This window comes from Esox lucius, chromosome 6, assembly GCF_011004845.1.
Source record: "Esox lucius isolate fEsoLuc1 chromosome 6, fEsoLuc1.pri, whole genome shotgun sequence".
Classification (NCBI taxonomy): Eukaryota; Metazoa; Chordata; class Actinopteri; order Esociformes; family Esocidae; genus Esox; species Esox lucius.
In genome coordinates, this window is record NC_047574.1 from 29160078 (window position 1) to 29173483 (window position 13406).

General features: G+C 40.5%; 1 protein-coding gene across 1 annotated transcript in view; it reads left to right on the forward strand.

Annotated features, from left to right (window-relative positions):
- The window catches only part of LOC105028653 (sorbin and SH3 domain-containing protein 1), a 52529-nt gene that overhangs the window by 4881 nt on the left and 34242 nt on the right, over positions 1 to 13406 (forward strand). Inside the window, exons 2-10 of the mRNA XM_029120483.2 lie at positions 5204 to 5246; positions 5906 to 5962; positions 7966 to 8061; positions 8499 to 8615; positions 9639 to 9748; positions 10109 to 10241; positions 11232 to 11386; positions 11595 to 11655; positions 11789 to 11866. Coding sequence (XP_028976316.2) covers positions 8028 to 8061; positions 8499 to 8615; positions 9639 to 9748; positions 10109 to 10241; positions 11232 to 11386; positions 11595 to 11655; positions 11789 to 11866 — 688 coding nt within the window. The 5' untranslated portion in view covers positions 5204 to 5246; positions 5906 to 5962; positions 7966 to 8027. The remainder of the gene's footprint in view (positions 1 to 5203; positions 5247 to 5905; positions 5963 to 7965; positions 8062 to 8498; positions 8616 to 9638; positions 9749 to 10108; positions 10242 to 11231; positions 11387 to 11594; positions 11656 to 11788; positions 11867 to 13406) is intronic.

A 13406-nucleotide genomic window follows, 5' to 3' on the forward strand; every position in this document is an offset into this window, starting at 1 on the left:
TCACGCACAATTTCCAAGACAGAGTTTTTCCATACATGTCTACTTTACGTTTTAGTCCTCTGAGGATCTTGCTAGTGAAAGTCTGTCCATTAGTTGATTCTGCCTCTGTCTAAACAAGGTTCATCCATTTTTACGTGTCCTCGTTTATACACTTTCTGTATTTCTTTTAATGTTGTGTTTTGTTACTTAGGAAAATGGAGAATAGTAGAGAGATTAGCATGGCCTCTGAAATAAATGACTACAATACATTATTTGGAATAAAAAAATATCAAAAATGTTTATGAAATGCTCTTAATAAATGCTCTTAATAAATCATTACAACTGTATGCTGTATTACTTTTTTGTGCAGTTTATAATCACAAAATATGCAAATATGTAGTGATTTGGCATTGAGTTAAAAATAATATACACCGATCAGTATTGATGGCCATATGAGGCTTCATTACCATTCTTCTAGCAGCAGGATATTATGCTAGAAGCACTAACTCTGATTGTCTATATTTCATCATTGAAATATATAAGGCAATATAGTTAAACATGTCGTGTGGACATTTTATGTTTAAAGTCTTTTCCAATACTGTTCTTGTAGATTGTAAACTATATTTATGAATAACACTGATAATCTTGTTACCATGGCACCTGTTAGCAGGTGGAATATATTACACAGCAAGTGAACATTCTGTCCTCAAAGTTGATGTGTTAGAAGTAGGGAAAATGGGTTTCAGAGAATCTGAGCAACTTTGACAAGGGCCAAATTGTGATGGCTAGACGACTGGGTCAGAGCATCTCCAGAACTGCAGCCCTTGTGGGTTCATGGGCCAAGGCTCATTGATGCACGTGGGGAGCGAAGGCTAGCCGTATGGTCCGATCCAACAGACAAGCTACTGGAGCTCAAATTGCTGAAAAGGTTAATGCAGTTACTGATAGAAAAGGTGACAGAACACACAGTGCATCGCAGTTTGTTGCGAATGGGGCTGCGTAGCCACAGCCCCTCAGGGTGCTCATGCTGACCCCTGTCCACTGCCGAAAGTGCCTTCAATGGGCACGTGAGCATCAGAACTGGACCACGGAGCAAAGGAAGAAGGTGGCCTGGTCTGATGAATCACATTTTCTTTTACATTATGTGGATGTCTGGGTGCATGTGCGTCATTTACCTGGAGAACACATGGCACCAGGATACACTATGGGACGAAGGCAAGCCGGCGGAGGCAGTGTGATGCTTGGGCAGTGTCCTGCTGGGATACCTTGGGTCCTGCCATTTATGTGGATGTTACTTTGACAGGTACCACCTACCTGAGCATTGTGGCAGACCATGTGCACCCTTTCATGGAAACAGTATTCTCTGATGGGACTGGCCTCTTTCAGCAAGATAATAGGCCCTGCCATAAATCCAAAATGGTTCAGGAATGGTTTGAGGACCACAGCAACGTGTTCAAGGTTTTGACTTGGCCTTCAAATTCCCTAGATCTCAATCCAGTCGAGCATCTGTGGGATGTGTTGGACAAACAAGTCCAATCCATGGATGCCCCACCTCGCAACTTACAGGACTTGAAAGATCTGCTGCTAACGTCTTTGTGCCAGATAACACAGCACACCTTCAGAGGTCTAGGGCAGTGGTTTCCAACCTTTTTCAGTTACTGTACCCCCCGACAGAATTTTTCTCTGCTTGGAGTACCCCTGAAGTACCCCCTCATGTTAATTTCACTAGTAAACCTATGGTGTTATGAGTGTTTTCAAGCTCCCCCTGTGGAGAGGCCAAATACCCTCAGGGGTCCTAGTACCCCTGGTTGGGAACCACTGGTCTAGTGGAGTCCATGCCTTGACGGGTCAGGGTTGTTGTGTAGGGGTACCTACACAATATTAGGCAGGTGGTCATAATGTTATGGCTGATCAGTGTATATATCAGGGACAATATCTACAATGAGATTCAGGTGTAATTTTTGTTGGTGTAGTGTTTTTTAACATGCTCACATTTCAGTATTGTGTGTTAGCCAATTGCAATAATGATTAGGCCACAAAAAAAGTATGCCAATTCATATTTCCTTTTAGATTTTTTGTTATTGTCCTTATATAATATGTATATAAACATGGATGTCAATTATTTGAATTCCCTGTATTTCAAGAAAATACAGACAGAAATTATAGGTAACTCATTATATGGCATTTGGCTTCCTCATATCTTTAAAAGTTTTCATGCACTTTTGCTGTTCTGCATTGTTTTGCATACATCCGTTGTCAGATTTCAACTTCTCTCTCTACGCCCATGTTTAGTTAATGGTGTATGACCAGAGGTCTTGATGCCGCTGAGTGGGCAGGAAACCACTGCCGGGCAGCCATCTCGTATCCCAGTGACCTGCATCAGCAATCTCTTTTGATCGGAGAGCAGAGTTTTTTATCCACGTTTACATTTAACTGATGATTTTATCCAAAGCAACTTATATATTGTAGTGCTTTATACAGAATGTCCAGTCAGGAGAAGGGAGGAATGAGCCAATAGGAACCTGTGGATGATTGGTTGCATGGTATGAGAGCCAGATCGGATATGTAGCCAGGACACCAGGATTAACACTCCTGTTCTTAAGTGCCATGGGATCGTTAGTGACCACAGACCAGTCAGGACATCTGAAAGAAAGCACCCTATGCATGGCAATGAATGGCAGTTCCATTCATCATTGGTATTTGATCAATAGACCAGAGGGAATAGTGCCCCCTAGTGGCCCTCTAACACCACCTCCAGCTGTATCTGATCAGTTATCCAGATCCTGACCAGGACCTGCCTTGTTTAGCCACAGAAACAGCGGCCGTGGGATTCATCGTGCTATGCTATTAGTTAAACATCAACCATACAGACTGCCTCCCTAAAAAATATTTTGGGAATGTGGTTGTTGATTTTCTAAAAAAATTTGTAGAGTATTGATATTTATATCAGCACATGTGTGCCCCTGAATTTGACCAAAATGTGTTAAGGTTAATGACGTCTACCATGATCTTAGATTAGTCAGAATCAAGAATGCAAATTTTGGTAGGTTTACTACAGCTTATCTAAGACTTCTGTTTAATTTGGCTTTAACGCTTCCAGCTATCTCTGTGCAGATGACCTCTCTCTCACACACTCTTTGTCTCTCGTTGGCTTACTGACATTCTGTTCATAGGCATCCCTCTTCCTAATAAGGAAAGAAGCAATCTCTGCATGGATGTGTTTACCTAACACACTATGCTTTTAGCTCTCGAATCATCTCTGTTGTTTGTGGTTGACCATGTGTACTGTACCTTTAAATAGATTTATTATCTGGTTTGATGGGAATTCTTACATACACACTGCATGACACTGCTGCTTTTGAAATAGTTGTCGGATATTTTTAGAACTGGTCAGAAAATATCACATGTATTCCTTCAAATGACATTATAGCTGACCTCTTATGGCCACCCAGTGTCAGGAGTCTTTTTTCTGGTCATGTGGGGATACTCATCATATTCTGTTAAGTAGTGTGTGTGTACTGGTTTTCTTGTCTGGTAGGTTTTAGCGTCAGGGGTTAGTGGCTAGGTTTTAGATTGAGAGATAGTTTTAGTTAGGGTTAGATAGGGATAGGGAACATTTTATTTTTAACCGGAATCCATTTCGGTTCCATGAAGTCCTCACCGAAAAGTGAAATGAGCGACTGTGTGAAATGAGCTCCATTGTGCGCGAGTGCTCTCCTAGCGTGTGAAACAGCTACAGAGCGTGAAAAAGAGCAAATATTTGTCTGTTTCTGTTCTAACTCCATCCCAACCTTTTGTGCAGTTTACCGTTTAAACTGCATTGTTGCAAGTGTCTCCTAAATCAGTCCTTTTGGCACTGTACAGTGGAGGACTCCCGGGAAGTGTTTTAAGGACCCTTTTTATGTGGCCTTGCTGTTGTTCCTCCATGCACTCCTGATGCAGCTGGGATTAATGTGTCCTGTTCTCCCTTCTGCTCTCTTTGCACCAGTCCTGGAGGACACATCTAGCTGTCACACAAGGAGCTTGTCGTATGTTCCCTCACTGTCTGTGTACTGAATATCAATGGGAGTCTTGGGTGGTAGTATGCATCACACTGCTATTGTGTATGTTATACTGACCATTAATAAGTTATGTGATGAGCTTTTAATGGATGAGTTCCAGCTTTCTCTCAATCCGCTCAAAGGTGATATCCGCAATTTCTGTTTTATTGTATTTACTATTATTTTTTTTATTTTGTGCAAATATGTTAGGTGTTCAATGAATATCAGTGAAGGCATATTTCACTGATATTAAAATGTGGATTAATTAATTAAATATATTCAATAATTTATTAAAACGGAAAATGTAACTACTGCATGTAGCTTTCTATATTATGAATATGAATATGTTATGAATAATTGCAATTTTAAACATGCTTACGTATATGTGTATTCAATTCTGAACCATCGAAGATCACACCTTGTCTTTCTCCAAGGCATCTGTGTTAAGCAACTTAGATTTTTTCCCAGAATCCTCTTAAAACCAGGAAGTAATGTGGTCAACATGCAATGGGGCATTGTCACTCACCTGGGAACCACCTAATGGATTCACTAAAGCATGTGGAGGTTGTACTGACAAAGCCTTTTTGGGCAATGATTGCCAGTTGTGCCAACAGTTTAACTATAATGTGGATATCCTGGATGATCACTGTGTCCATAGCTCTGTCTATGAATTTGAGTGTTTACACTTTTTCAACCCTATCCTTTAACTGTTTATTAAATCAGTGGCGGGGAGGCCACTTTGTTATTTATTTAACTGCAGGCTCCATCTGCCTTTGTTGGATTGTGTTACAACATGTAACACAACCATACATGAGGTGTGACACTTCTTTCATTAGCTAACTGTGGCTCCCAAATGCAGCTATTTTCTGCATCAGTGCCAACAGCATGTAGTACTACAGTTAAGTTTTTTAAATTACCAACATCCCATTCATGTGATCACTTGCTCCATCAATGTAGCCTACACAATGTCGAAGTTATTTTTATAACAATTTGTATCTTTTGTTCATGGTTGTTCCCTCTACATGCTAGCCTTTTACTACCAAAAGAACAACTACTCAGACTTCCTGGTCACCCATGATGCTCTAAAAAGCTGACTACTTCTGTACATGAATTAATTTAGCGCAAATCTGCTTTGATTTACGTTAACTCTCATTCACTGTCATTTTGTCTTTCTTGTGTTTCAGGGCTGTCCAACAGGGGGCAGTGTGACATTTGACCAATTTCTCAGTGAGTGTCTTTTCTCTCATTATACAGCCTAGCTCAGATTTGGTATCCTGGAAGGGTTAGGGTTAGAGGCCAGATGTACACTCACCTAAAGGATTATTAGGAACACCATACTAATACTGTGTTTGACCCCCTTTCGCCTTCAGAACTGCCTTAATTCTACGTGGCATTGATTCAACAAGGTGCTGAAAGCATTCTTTAGAAATGTTGGCCCATATTGTTAGGATAGCATCTTGCAGTTGATGGAGATTTGTGGGATGCACATCCAGGGCACGAAGCTCCCGTTCCACCACATCCCAAAGATGCTCTATTGAGTTGAGATCTGGTGACTGTGGGGGCCATTTCAGTACAGTGAACTCATTGTCATGTTCAAGAAACCAATTTGAAATTATTTGAGTATTATCCTGCTGGAAGTAGCCATCAGAAGATGGGTACATGGTGGTCATAAAGGGATGGACATGGTCAGAAATAATGCTCAGGTAGGCCGTGGCATTTAAACGATGCCCAATTGGCACTAAGGGGCCTAAAGTGTGCCAAGAAAACATCCCCCACCCCATTACACCACCACCACCAGCCTGCACAGTGGTAACAAGGCATGATGGATCCATGTTCTCATTCTGTTTACGCCAAATTCTGACTCTACCATCTGAATGTCTCAACAGAAATCGAGACTCATCAGACCAGGCAACATTCTTCCAGTCTTCAACTGTCCAATTTTGGTGAGCTTGAGCAAATTGTAGCCTCTTTTTCCTATTTGTAGTGGAGATGAGTGATACTCGGTGGGGTCTTCTGCTGTTGTAGCCCATCCGCCTCAAGGTTGTGCATGTTGTGGCTTCACAAATGCTTTGCTGCATACCTCGGTTGTAACGAGTGGTTATTTCAGTCAAAGTTGCTCTTCTATCAGCTTGAATCAGTCGGCCCATTCTCCTCTGACCTCTAGCATAAACAAGGCATTTTCGCCCACAGGACTGCCGCATACTGGATGTTTTTCCCTTTTCACACCATTCTTTGTAAACCCTAGAAATGGTTGTGCGTGAAAATCCCAGTAACTGAGCAGATTGTGAAATACTCAGACCGGCCCGTCTGGCACCAACAACCTTGCCACGCTCAAAATTGCTTAAATCACCTTTCTTTCCCATTCTGACATTCAGTTTGGAGTTCAGGAGAATGTCTTGACCAGGACCACACCCCTAAATGCAGTGAAGCAACTGCCATGTGATTGGTTGATTAGATAATTGCATTAATGAGAAATTTAACAGGTGTTCCTAATAATCCTTTAGGTGAGTGTATATTGCCTTATACATTTCAATGATGGCTTTTATTGTGATAAAGAAAATCTGAGTGCTGCCACCATAATATCCTGCTGCTAAAATAACACTAATGAATCCTCGAATTGCCATCACTAGGTATCGTCACCTATATTGATAGATACTGTATCTATGTCATTCACAAATGACTAATTAGCTGTTAAAACGGCCAGTGGCAAAAGAGGATTTGTTCAGGATAGACAAAAACCTTGCTGGGTACAACCTTGAGTAGATACGTTAAGGGAAGCCTAAAATGAAACTGTTTACTATGTTGCAACTATTTTTGGTGGATGTTGGTGGAATTATGTCTCAGGATTTGTTCAGGATAGACAAACACTTCGCTGGCTACTGTGATGGTAATTTTATCGATCAGAACTCTTTTAGAATGAAGTACAGCCGACACCAGTCAATGATGCCCCCTATGCAAATAACAGCTCCCCCACTTCCACAGTCCTCAACTTGTCTAAACAATGGGACTCAGTCCTTTAAACAGTGAGAATACAACAGGTCTCGGAAATTTCCCTAACACTACACGATTCTCTCTTCTTATCACTTGACGAAAAGTCTGTTATCGTCACCTATATTGATACAGTAATTATTGTATTAATGTCAGTCACGAATGGCTAATAAGCTGTTAAAACGGCCAGTGGCAGAAGTTATAATGTTCATAGATACTATTTGTGGTGGAGGTAAACTTAATAATAAACTTTACTCAGTTTAACCCTAGTTTATGGTGTCTAACAAAATATTAAAACTTGGTGTGATGTTAATGAGTGAAAATAATATAATATGAAGAGGCTATACTAATGCTCGGCATGTGTGCAGTTTGGTGGCGTGGTGGTTAATGACAATGCCTTTCATGTGGGCGACCAGGGTTCTTTTCTCGAGAGTGCAGCCATGGTTAACAGTTTATTGTGGGCCGGCTGAACTGGGCTTGCCTGGTTTCATGTTTAATAAAAGTATTTCCTACCTCAGGAAAGACAAAAGATGCCTTCAAACCACAATGTCTGTTTCCAGTTGTTAAACATGGTGGGGATCCATAATGGTATGGGCAACCATCTTGTGGTAGTTATCTGGTCAGATGATTGCTCTGCAAGGCGGTAAAATGGCCAAGCAATATGAAGCTATTGGAGCAGTTCTGAATGCAAATGGCAGCCCTATTCCCTATTAGGTCTTTGATATTGAGATATTGTTAGGTTTTTGCATTATTTTGTCCATCCCCTGTACTAAAAATATAGGTATACCATAGCTATAAATTTTTCCTGACCCTTGTGAGATTAACATAAAGCCAAGATTAGCAAAACCACAGCTCACCGGCCTTGTTTTGCACCTCATAACACTGAACCATGCATCTATGGTCTCTTCATGTTTAACACTTAGCCCCTGGCTTGACACTTTGTCATTTGTTTTGGCAGCTCCGGAGGTCCCCTTGGGTCCTCGCTGTGTGTCGTCTATTAAGATAACCCCTCTGACAAGCATGAAAGGCTCTCCCGACCTGATTCCGAACACAGGTGAACACCCTTATTAACTCTTCCACCTCCATCCCCCTACTCCTCAGTCTCCGCTGGGAGACCTTTCACCAGCTTGCACTCCAAGACACATCCTGCCCCCTAGGAAAGATCTTTTCAATGATTACTGACGTTTGTTTGCTTTTAAACAACTGTAAGCCTACTCTGTCAGCGTTTCAAACCAGGTTATCTCTTGTAATACCTGAGCTTTAGTATTGGCCTGGATTTACATTTTTGTCCTATTTTTATAATCAGGGACGTGAGGCAACATAGGTTCCCTCGGAATAGATCTGTCTCGTGTTGAATTTTGAAGCTCATTCTGAGAATTGAGTCAAGTATATGTGGGGATTTATCTAATATTTTACCTTTGAAGAATCAGTGACTGTGAAGATCCAGTGTAAATCTCATCATATCATAGTATGATATGTGCCCGTCTATAGAGCTGGACCCTACAAGGGTGTGCAAAGGGAAGGGGGTCGTGACCCTTAGGGCAACTCTGGTCCACATCGACGACGAGGACTGTGTCAGCGATGAATCCAATGTCGACACTGCACCTTGTGAGTGCAATTTTTTAATATTTTTTCTCAGCTGCTCTTGAAAATCTTACATTGCAGTGTGTGAATCTAACATCTCTGGGATTATGTCAAGTTTTCATTTTAACAAAGAAGTAAATTAACTGCTAGCTTAGCACTGTGAAAAGGGTCAATTTAAAGGGCAGAAGTCTAGCTGGCATTGTATTGTTGATGACACAAACCTATGGAAAACATTTAAGGAAACGTTCCATTTGAAAATAAGACCTTTGTTTAAATAAGGTCATAGCAATAATGATTAGTCATTTGTTTTCCATAGTGATCAATATTAATATGGAGGAGAATTCACTGTATTGCCAGTTTTTTTTGAATGATGCTGTACATCAAGAGCAGCTAGACTCACTTACAGTAAACACATAATTCAGTATGTTTTGATATGAAAGTGAGAACTTTCACATTTTCATGTGTATTTATATTTGGTTGCCCAGCACAACACAGAGTGGTTAACAATGATTGCTCATATTTTCATGTAACGTCAAAGACCCCTTTTGTTTCGTCCTGCCCACACTGCACTTTGGATCCAGGGCCTTGACTGTGGAACTGTTTGTTGCGTTCAGCACATTAGAAACTGGCTGGAGACTGGCCAAGGCTTTTGGGGGAGATGCTTTAATTGTTGTTGTGGCTGAATATAAAGGCCATTGGAACAAACAGCCTTTACAGATCATTCAATGGGCGCCTTGTTCCAATGAAAGAGTTCACCAATTGTGGGAGAATTATCTTTTTTTGTGTGGATATTAGCATATCCGTTTAGGAAAAGCACTATGGAAAGCGTTTGGTCACCGTAGGATATGCCAGAGATGTATTTAATTGAGGATTAATTGTTTCCTGTTTGTATTTCGGTGTTCATCTCTGAAACAGGTTGATTGCAGAGAAACTACAATTGCCAAGAATACATTTATTTGTGGGTTTTTCAACGTTGTTGGGTTTCTGAGAAGTTCATCTTACTGCGGTTCACCAGCCAAACCAAGATTGTTTCTGGGATAATTTCAGGTGGTTGGATCAGTCAGATCAATGGAGACTGTTCTGAAACGGGATTGGCCGAGGGAGGCTTCCACGACAACACAGCTGATTTATCAACAGTCAGTAGAACTCAACATCAGGTCTGTTTCCACCTCAGCAGTGTGAATGCCATTTGAACATTTTCAATCTTAGATTTTTTTATAATCATACACAGAAAAAAAGGTTTCAAATTAGGATGCTTGGCTGTCCCTGTGGTATACTATTTCAATAAGCCTTTTGTGGTTCTAGCTAGAACCCATGCTTCCAGGTTGAACCACTTTGATTCTAAATACAACCCTTTTGGTCTTTTGCCCCAAATTCTTTTCCATGGCAGCCATTGTGGCAGAGTCCTCTCTAATTTTGTCGAGTTGGATATTGTGCGAGAAATTAACAGCATCCCTGAAGAGTTCCTCAATATAAGTGAACCGCGTCGCTTACCAGTGTTATTTACTCATTTACAGAAAAGTTCAACTGTGAATCTAGACAAAAGACACATTCCCATGTCCACGGACATTCATATCTCATCGACAAATGTGTACTCATCCACGACCAACACTGTCAACCCAACCATAGTTCGGCTACAGCACAATCAAGGTAAGTACTGCAATACTGTATGTGTGATAGGGATTAAAATTACAGAAGAAATCTGATGAGCGCATTGGAAAGTACTCATCAGGTACATCAGGGTTTCATTGTCTGTCACTTTGTGTACTGATAGCCGTGTTACAATCAATCACTGTTTTGTCAGCAGACAGAGCTGTTTTGTTTGTGAATTGATGTTTCTGAGATTGAGAGTCCAAAGCGAATGACTGAAAGGCTGCTTATGCTGGTGCTGTATGTTATGCAGCCAAATAGAGCAATCTGGACTCACTTGACCCATCTGATTAGCCTTGTTTCATTGTCCTTTGTCCATCCCTGTCTTCTCGTCACAACAGTGCTACAGAAGCATATTTTTAATAAGGAAGGTATAGTCTGAAGTTCCGGTGGAAAGTGTTCTGATAGATTTTTGTGCTTCCACTTTCAGTCTTATTAGCTCCAGCCACAGGCTGTGCGACATTCAGTTTCATTACGGAACACAGTAAACCCTTCTGACTCAATACTGTACCCACCTGTTCGAGACGATGTTCTTCTTTTTTTTGTATAGCGAGCATGATCCATCGGTCACTCTGATCCCCCTGTTGTCTGGTGTGGTTGATGAGGCATGCTGACGTGGGTTTCTGGCGGCCCAATGTCAGAGCATGTTTCCACTCTGAGGTGTTAGAAGTCTCTATATATGTATTCATCTCGCAGATGGACAGTACTGGGATAGCTTATGTTATACTTTTTTAACAAGGGAGGGAATGTGGGTAATTTTGTGATTTGGCATGTCGTATTTTTGTCATTGTTTTGGTTTCTTCATGTATTCTGTTCATAATCCTGTTTTCCCATTGAAATAGCATATCAAATGCATAATGCTTGTGACTCGTGTGAGAGAAACGGCTGCCTGTCTCCTTTGTAGACTTATTTTCTAAGGAAGATTTTGACTGGTGGAACCCACATGTAGCACCTTTTGACCCTTTGACACTACACTGTTGGCTTTTTCAGGTCACACCCCAGAGAAAGACAAGGCACCTGATCTAGGAAGAGTAGTTGGGACAGAGAGAGAACCGAGTCAACACCCAGAAATGGATGGCAAGAGGATGAGGTTCTCACAGTCTTCTTTACTGGGCCCACTGAACCAGCCCATAGTGCCAGTACGGGTATGAGAACAACATGAAGCTACTGAATTAATAGGAGACAGAAGTCTATTCCCAGATCTGTTTGAGATACATGTATTGTATTTCCATATTAGTATGGGAAATAAATATTCTTGTCCATGGTCCACCCTTTTTACCCACGTATATGTCAGACCCCTTGTTTATTAATTCACAAAAAGAATCCTGTGTTTTTTTCTGTGTTTTTTTTCAGAACACAGAGAAGTCCAAGGACTGGTACAAGAGCATGTTCAAACAGATTCACCGACTTCCAGGTAAAGGAAACTCATGCATATACGCTGTGACCCCTTTGTCAGTTGTTGCTGTCAAGACGTCTTTGCTGTCAAGAGTCTATGTGTTCATCGTTGTCACCCTCTATGTGTTTTGTGTCTCCGTCGCTTCGCTCAGAACCTGTTGAGGAAAACCCATACCGTCCCACCTACATATTCCCAGAATCCTATGTTCCTAAGCAGATGAAAACCACAGGTACCCAATAGCAATCCTGGCTACCATTTCTCACATTACTAATCATGTAGAGTTGGAACGCTCTAATGATTGCATTGACTCATCACTGCTGTGATGGAACTGAAAATCAAGTCAGTACATTAATCTCTTGTTTGCTTAGCAAAAGTCAGAGGAAGACCAATAGAGCACTACATTTTGAATTCACTATCTCTTGCAGATATTTAACATTAATGCAAAATGTAAGATTTGCATTGACTAATTCCTGCACCATTTTTGTAAGCGCTGCTCATCTTTTAACAATAGTATATTATGTACAGACATTCCCTGGCATTTCCAAAGCTTCCTAAACAAAAGGTGAAGTACTCTATACTTATGTACACTTGAATTAATTAGTGATGACTCAAGAAACATGGGAAATCCTCAAGGAACCCTTGAAGTTCCATGAGGAATCATTGCTCGTCATTGGTTCATGTTTTCACTGTTATTTAAGGGGTTATTTTAGAGGAACCTTCTATTGTTCGATGCAACATGTTTGTGGAGGAACTCTGGATGGTGGAGGCGTTGCTAGGGGATGCAACCTTCAAGAGGAAATGTCATTCATGTTAATCTGTTTTGTTGTCCCAGCATTCCACATTTGGAATAATTGCCATGTTACTATATATGTAATCAGTCTTTCCTATATCATTAATATTATACACAAAAAAATGTTTAATAAATATTCAAGGAAGCTTCATTTGAAGGGTTAGAACTTAACATGATTAACCGTAACTTCATTTATACTAACAGATATACCAGAAATAACTGTAAGCCATGCCTTCAATAAGCCCTATTTCCAATATAATTGGCTGCCAGCTCCAAAATATATCAAAAAAGTTCAAGCTGCAACAAAGACAGTCAAATAATCTTTTGTTGGTGAGTGCAGCCCAATCTTTTAAATATTCTTCCAGGTAGCATTACTTCTGAGTGTAATTAGATGGGCAACATTTGAGCCACTAGATGGTGGTATGGTGCTATAGATTGCAACAACCAAGCATGGAAGGGAGGCTTTGTGCAGTGCTGATCTGCATGAGTCAGAGGTACTACAAGAAGTCCAAGGCCAAATCATTCACAATTTTTGGTTTAGTTATTAAAATTTTACAATAACAATATAGGTGAAGAATAAGTTGAGAGGATGTGAAATTATGAAATGTAACATTGTTTCTAATTAGCACAATACAATTAAGTTAATGATACTTTTCTAGTCATGTTTTCAATGTAGTACATTGAATCTCCGGTCCCAAAAGGTTTGACAACCTCTTCTCTACAGGCAATACTAAACAGCCTGTGTTCCAAGTAGAGCTGATTAGCCTATTTTTACACTAAACTAGTTTGAAGCCAGTATAGTCAGTTTGAAATTCCCTTCTGGTATGTTCAGTGTTTCTGTATTGTAATTAGCCTGATAGTTATTTAGTTAGTACTATCATTCAGTTGAAAGTTGTTTAATGCTTTGCATGTCTGTAGGCCTACATCACCTTGCATGCAGTTTTGTTTTACATTATCTACTTCCTCTTTGTGAATACTA